We start from the raw sequence: 7,626 nt of genomic DNA, 5'->3' as shown, positions 1-7,626 counted from the left end.
CCCTATTCCCTATATATAGTGCACTACTATAGACCAGGACCCAATGGAACCCTATTCCCTGTATAGTGCACTACTTTAGACCAGGACCCAACCCTATTCCCTATATAGTGCACTACTTTAGACCAGGACCCACCCTATTCCCTATATAGTGCACTACTTTAGGCCAGGACCCAATGGAACCCTATTCCCTATATAGTGCAAAGGCCATAGAATATGTGGTTATAGTCCTTTTTGAGGAGCCCCTCTAAGTAGACTAATTACTCCAAATATGTCTAATGGACCTCCTCTCCAGGTAGGTGGAGGAGTGGTAACTAAAGTAGACCCCCTCTCCTTCAGGTTTATAGAGGAGTACGTATCGGAGGGCTGAGGATGAGTCTGAAACACGCACAGAATAAAGGAGAGCCACACTTTCCCCACGACTACCCAGACTGCCCTGCAGGAGCACGCTTCCAGGAAGAGCAGGAGGCTGAGCTGCTGGCCAAGTTCAGGAGGTGAGGAGAGGGTCGGTATCACCAGGTGTGTTGAGGAGAGGGTCGGTATCACCTGATGTAACTCCAGGTGTGTTGAGGAGAGGGTCGGTATCACCAGGTGTGTTGAGGAGAGGGTCGGTATCACCAGGTGTGTTGAGGAGAGGGTCGGTATCACCTGATGTAACTCCAGGTGTGTTGAGAGGGTCGGTATCACCTGATGTAACTCCAGGTGTGTTGAGAGGGTCGGTACCACCTGATGTAACTCCAGGTGTGTTGAGGAGAGGGTCGGTATCACCTGATGTAACTCCAGGTGTGTTGAGGAGAGGGTCGGTATCACCTGATGTAACTCCAGGTGTGTTGAGGAGAGGGTCGGTATCACCTGATGTAACTCCAGGTGTGTTGAGGAGAGGGTCGGTATCACCAGGTGTGTTGAGGAGAGGGTCGGTATCACCTGATGTAACTCCAGGTGTGTTGAGGAGAGGGTCGGTATCACCTGATGTAACTCCAGGTGTGTTGAGGAGAGGGTCGGTATCACCTGATGTAACTCCAGGTGTGTTGAGGAGAGGGTCGGTATCACCAGGTGTGTTGAGGAGAGGGTCGGTATCACCAGGTGTGTTGAGGAGAGGGTCGGTATCACCTGATGTAACTCCAGGTGTGTTGAGAGGGTCGGTATCACCTGATGTAACTCCAGGTGTGTTGAGGAGAGGGTCGGTACCACCTGATGTAACTCCAGGTGTGTTGAGGAGAGGGTCGGTATCACCTGATGTAACTCCAGGTGTGTTGAGGAGAGGGTCGGTATCACCTGATGTAACTCCAGGTGTGTTGAGGAGAGGGTCGGTATCACCTGATGTAACTCCAGGTGTGTTGAGGAGAGGGTCGGTATCACCAGGTGTGTTGAGGAGAGGGTCGGTATCACCTGATGTAACTCCAGGTGTGTTGAGGAGAGGGTCGGTATCACCTGATGTAACTCCAGGTGTGTTGAGGAGAGGGTCGGTATCACCTGATGTAACTCCAGGTGTGTTGAGGAGAGGGTCGGTACCACCTGATGTAACTCCAGGTGTGTTGAGGAGAGGGTCGGTATCACCTGATGTAACTCCAGGTGTGTTGAGGAGAGGGTTGGTATCACCTGATGTAACTCCAGGTGTGTTGAGGAGAGGGTCGGTATCACCTGATGTAACTCCGGGTGTGTTGAGGAGAGGGTCGGTATCACCTGATGTAACTCCGGGTGTGTTGAGGAGAGGGTCGGTATCACCTGATGTAACTCCGGGTGTGTTGAGGAGAGGGTCGGTATCACCTGATGTAACTCCGGGTGTGTTGAGGAGAGGGTCGGTATCACCTGATGTAACTCCGGGTGTGTTGAGGAGAGGGTTGGTATCACCTGATGTAACTCCAGGTAAAAGGGGGTGTCTGGTAGTGTTTGATAAAGTCTAACTCACTGTTATTCTGGATGTTCCATACTGTATATAATGGCTCTCAAACCAACATATTAATACAGGATCTGTGTTAACACTGTTAATATTCAAGTCAGATTACTGATGAGAGTTTAATATTTCAACTGAGCTAATTTCATCAAGTGGAGGCTAATGACTTCGTTATATATTATTGTTACATAAACGGCTGGGTTGCCCCTCGTGCCCTGAAACAGATTGACTAGAGCATGACCCCTGACCTCTGTAGGCGCCCACCAGCCAAACGGACCAATTACATCAAACATGGCTGCCTGGCTCCGTTCCGTTGTCCCTGGCAACAGCTGGTCGAGGAGTGGCAGCTGATTGTGAAGGAGGGAGGAGGAGAGGAGGCTGTCGCAACAATGGAACAGGAAGTGACAACACCCCAGAGTAACTTCACAGTCTTGAGGTAGATGCCACTTCTGGATCATACTGTATATATGTATAATGGAAAACCACTGAGCTGTATACATTATCTGGTTATAATGGATAAACACTGAGCTGTGTACATTATCTGTATATAATGGATAAACACTGAGCTGTGTACATTATCTGTATATAATGGACCCCGTGGTAGGAAGGAGGATCGGTGCAGTGATTTAGGATGGTTATGAGGCATGTATTGTTGGAACTACTTAAAGAGGTGTCCAATATCTCTTCCAACTGTCTGAAGTTTATTCACACTCTAGAATGCCCTTCTACCCAATCAGAATTGAGTATTCAACAAAACAGACGCGAGTGTGCGACTATGGGTCAAAACAGACGGGGTTGGCTTCTATTGTTGACAACATGGAAACTATATTTCGTCTCCAATGTTTATTGAAAATATATTTGCAAAATGAGCACTTGTTGTCTCTCAAATCCATCGTTAGTTGTTGTCGGTTAGCTAGCGAATGTTAACCATGTTAGCATAGACATGACATCAGTCAAAAACACCTTTTGGTATCACGAACAAGATAACTAGCTGAAACGAGTCGCCACAAGGCAGCGTCTTGTCATTGTTGCTAGCTGTCTGACCAACCAGAATCATTACAACACACGGCCTTGCCTCGTTGAAGAGACAACGTCAGATAACCTGTCTAGAAGACATATCTCAACTAGCTTATAGTATCCTGCTTAGCCCGTGTTTTCACATCACAAATGACTGGTACTTGTATTGGTCCTCCTGCAATGATATCTTTTGTAAAGGAAAGTTCCTAAGTCAAATGTCCTCCTTATATCCTGTTAGGCCTCTATTCAATCCTTATCGCAGTAGTTCAGCGTTACAGCGCGATTTGACATTTTAAAGGTAATGTTACCGCGGTAGTGGAGACTGCGTTCACGGCCACCGCTGCATATGTTGGCTCAATGGGAAAGGATCTTTCAATTTCTATAGCGCTTCGGCCTTCGACTGAATAGAGTCCTGAATCTGTAGCGCTTCAGCCTTCGACTGAATAGAGTCCTGAATCTGTAGCGCCTTCGACTGAATAGAGTCCTGAATCTGTAGCGCCTTAGACTGAATAGAGTCCTGAATTTGTAGCGCTTCGGCCTTCGACTGAATAGAGTCCTGAATCTGTAGCGCTTCAGCCTTAGACTGAATAGAGTCCTGAATCTGTAGCGCTTCGGCCTTAGACTGAATAGAGTCCTGAATCTGTAGCGCTTCGTCCTTAGACTGAATAGAGTCCTGAATCTGTAGCGCCTCAGCCTTACTGAATAGAGTCCTGAATCTGTAGCGCCTTAGACTGAATAGAGTCCTGAATCTGTAGCTCTTCGGCCTTAGACTGAATAGAGTCCTGAATCTGTAGCGCTTCGGCCTTAGACTGAATAGAGTCCTGAATCTGTAGCGCTTCAGCCTTAGACTGAATAGAGTCCTGAATCTGTAGCGCCTTAGACTGAATAGAGTCCTGAATCTGTAGCTCTTCGGCCTTAGACTGAATAGAGTCCTGAATCTGTAGTGCTTCGGCCTTCGACTGAATAGAGTCCTGAATCTGTAGCGCCTCAGCCTTAGACTGAATAGAGTCCTGAATTTGTAGCGCTTCGGCCTTAGACTGAATAGAGTCCTGAATCTGTAGCGCTTCGTCCTTAGACTGAATAGAGTCCTGAATCTGTAGCGCCTCAGCCTTACTGAATAGAGTCCTGAATCTGTAGCTCTTCGGCCTTAGACTGAATAGAGTCCTGAATCTGTAGCGCTTCGGCCTTAGACTGAATAGAGTCCTGAATCTGTAGCGCTTCGTCCTTAGACTGAATAGAGTCCTGAATCTGTAGCGCTTCAGCCTTAGACTGAATAGAGTCCTGAATCTGTAGCGCCTTAGACTGAATAGAGTCCTGAATCTGTAGCGCCTTAGACTGAATAGAGTCCTGAATCTGTAGCTCTTCGGCCTTAGACTGAATAGAGTCCTGAATCTGTAGCGCTTCGGCCTTCGACTGAATAGAGTCCTGAATCTGTAGCGCCTCAGCCTTAGACTGAATAGAGTCCTGAATCTGTAGCGCTTCGTCCTTAGACTGAATAGAGTCCTGAATCTGTAGCGCCTTAGACTGAATAGAGTCCTGAATCTGTAGCGCTTCAGCCTTCGACTGAATAGAGTCCTGAATCTGTAGCGCTTCAGCCTTCGACTGAATAGAGTCCTGAATCTGTAGCGCTTCAGCCATAGACTGAATAGAGTCCTGAATCTGTAGCGCTTCAGCCATAGACTGAATAGAGTCCTGAATCTGTAGCGCTTCAGCCATAGACTGAATAGAGTCCTGAATCTGTAGCTCTTCGGCCTTCGACTGAATAGAGTCCTGAATCTGTAGCGCTTCAGCCTTAGACTGAATAGAGTCCTGAATCTGTAGCGCCTTAGACTGAATAGAGTCCTGAATCTGTAGCTCCTTAGACTGAATAGAGTCCTGAATCTGTAGCTCTTCGGCCTTCGACTGAATAGAGTCCTGAATCTGTAGCTCTTCGGCCTTCGACTGAATAGAGTCCTGAATCTGTAGCGCTTCAGCCTTCGACTGAATAGAGTCCTGAATCTGTAGCGCTTCGGCCTTCGACCAAATAGAGTCCTGAATCTGTAGCGCTTCCGCCTTCGACCAAATAGAGTCCTGAATCTGTAGCGCTTCCGCCTTCGACCAAATAGAGTCCTGAATCTCAATCGAAAGTGTTTTTCATTATCTCTAATAATAGTTTCCTCTCCTCTGCATAACTTATAGTATTCATTCATAATATTTTAATAATTGCATTTCACCTTTTATGAAACCCCTATTGTTGTTTAAATAATGCCTTGCCCTTACCCCCCCCCCCACAGCGTAGTGTCTGACAGCTCTGATGCATAACCCCTCCCCAGCATACCTTTCATGATGAGAACATCCTGACCCAAATTACTGCCCCACATCAGACCCCACATCAGAGAGATGATCCTCCTAAAATCAGCAGCTTATAGAGTAATGGCTGACTTCATGAGCTCAGATTGCGTTTTGGCTGAATCCATTTTTTTTGTGGCGCTGGGAACCACTGGGCGGTTTGAAAAAACCACAACGTTTTATACCTTTTAAGACCACTTTGTTGGTTCACTGAGGATACAAAATGACTTTCCTAGAAGTAGTGGCCGTATTCTATAAACGCTGAGCCGCGATTGGGTTCCGCAGCGTAAACACTGAACCCTAATTGGTTGTCTCTGTGTTCAACAGGAATAGGAAGTCTCTAAGGCAGCTGTCCGCTTGGTGTCGCCCCACATCCTCTAAATGTCAGAGGGCACGTAACCTGGGATCAACACCTCCACTCAACCGTAACGTTGCAGCGGCTCTCCTCTCGGCACACGGCGGCAGCAGCCTGGTGTGGACCCGTCTCTCCCTCGTCACCAAGGGCCAACCGGAGCAGCACGCCCTGGTGTGTGTACCCACCGCAGAGGACCTCCAGCTGGTACGTAAGGAGCCGGGCTGCACCGGCCCCCAGGAGCCTCTCCACACTGACCACTTCAAGAGCCGTGTCAAACGGCCACGCAAGAAGGACCACAACAAACCTGGAACCACCTCCTCTTCCTCCGCCAAGCCTGAAAACAAGCAGTCTGACCCTGCCTCTACCTCAGTCCCTAGTGTCAACCCTGGTCCTGATCCTAGCTCCTCGTCTAGCCTCACCAACCCCTCTTCCTCCTGTACCTCAGGCCTGACTCTGGGTCTCTGGCCGGAGCCCCTGCCCAGCGTCACCTCCCACTGCTCCAGGGTGACTCTGGGCTGGGTGACCCAGGGGGATTTCTCCCTGTCGGCTGGCTGTGGAGAGGCTCTGGGGCTCCTCACCGTTACCGGTCTCCTACACACCCTGCTCCGACAGCCTGACAGCCAGAGAGGACTGGTGCTGCTACGGAACCCCGGGTCACTGCAGTACCGCTTCGCTAAGATCAACATAGAGGTCTGAGGAGTACTGCAGGGTTCAATCCCACGTCGCAACAGGACCGCTTCGCTAAGATCAACATAGAGGTCTGAGGAGTACTGCAGGTTCAATCCCCACATCGCAACAAGACCGCTTCGCTAAGATCAACATAGAGGTCTGAGGAGTACTGCAGGTTCAATCCCCACATCGCAACAGGACCGCTTCCCTTAGACCAACATAGAGGTCTGAGGAGTACTGCGGGTTCAAGACCGCTTCGCTTAGACCCAGCTATGTAAAGCCACAGACTGTGTTCTGAGAAAAACACTGTGCCTTGTCCCTTCACCTCACCCCTGTTAGGGGTATTAGATAAGAACTGCATGGCATGCACACACACACACACACACACACACACACACACAACATTACACATATTGAATGCCACATTGTTTAAGTGGAAAAACTTTTGCTTGATAATAATTCCCTATAAAGGTTTTCTGGGAGTTTTTCATTTGAGTTGAAATGAGTTATTTTTAGTTCAATATTGTTTTCAGCGAAGGGACTGCCTTCAGATTGTCACTGGGTTTGTACTGGCTCTGTAGAGAAGACATTCTTTGGTTTGCCTCGATTCCCATTTTCGATTTTTGTGTGCATTTGAGAGCTGTAGTTGAAATGGTTGACAATAAAATCCCTCTACTCCAATCTGAGTTACCTAAAGCCTATTCCCTGTCTAACACTGTGTTAGTTACTGTATAGCCTAGCCTGCACAGCGACAGCTACTGTACATGGTAGTTGTCTAGTGAGACCTAGCTAGCTAGCTAACTGGGGCGTAGCCTCGCCTGCACAGCGATAGCTACTGTATACGGCACATGGTAGTTGTCTAGTGAGACCTAGCTAGCTAGCTAACTGGGGTGTAGCCTAGCCTGCACAGCGATAGCTGCTGTTTACTGTACATGGTAGTTGTCTAGTGAGACCTAGCTAGCTAACTGGGGTGTAGCCTAGCCTGCACAGCGATAGCTACTGTTTACTGCACATGGTAGTTGTCTAGTGAGACCTAGCTAGCTAACTGGGGTGCAGCCTAGCCTGCACAGCGATAGTTACTGTTTACTGCACATGGTAGTTGTCTAGTGAGACCTAGTTAACTGGGGTGTAGCCTAGCCTGCACAGCGATAGCTGCTGTTTACTGTACATGGTAGTTGTCTAGTGAGACCTAGCTAGCTAACTGGGGTGTAGCCTAGCCTGCACAGCGATAGCTACTGTTTACTGCACATGGTAGTTGTCTAGTGAGACCTAGCTAGCTAGCGCGTAGCCTAGCCTGCACAGCGATAGCTACTGTATACTGCACATGGTAGTTGTCTAGTGAGACCTAGCTAGCTAACTGGTGTGT

General features: G+C 48.5%; 1 protein-coding gene across 2 annotated transcripts; it reads left to right on the top strand.

Moving 5' to 3' along the window:
- Positions 1-334: 334 nt before the first annotated feature.
- On the top strand, positions 335-6,924 carry pop1 (POP1 homolog, ribonuclease P/MRP subunit). Of its 2 annotated transcripts, XM_038985318.1 has the most exons (4): positions 335-491; positions 2,148-2,327; positions 5,564-6,322; positions 6,510-6,924. In XM_038985318.1, the coding sequence occupies exons 1-3, from the start codon at positions 370-372 to the stop codon at positions 6,285-6,287; spliced, it is 1,026 nt and encodes a 341-aa protein (XP_038841246.1). In that variant the 5' UTR covers positions 335-369; the 3' UTR covers positions 6,288-6,322; positions 6,510-6,924. The 2 variants fall into 2 exon arrangements, with proteins under 2 accessions (XP_038841246.1, XP_038841245.1); XM_038985317.1 differs by having other exon boundaries at positions 5,564-6,924.
- Positions 6,925-7,626: the final 702 nt, after the last annotated feature.

The sequence above is a fragment of the Salvelinus namaycush genome, unplaced genomic scaffold (assembly GCF_016432855.1).
Source record: "Salvelinus namaycush isolate Seneca unplaced genomic scaffold, SaNama_1.0 Scaffold3172, whole genome shotgun sequence".
NCBI lineage: Eukaryota > Metazoa > Chordata > Actinopteri > Salmoniformes > Salmonidae > Salvelinus > Salvelinus namaycush.
This window is presented reverse-complemented; position numbering and strand designations above follow the sequence as displayed.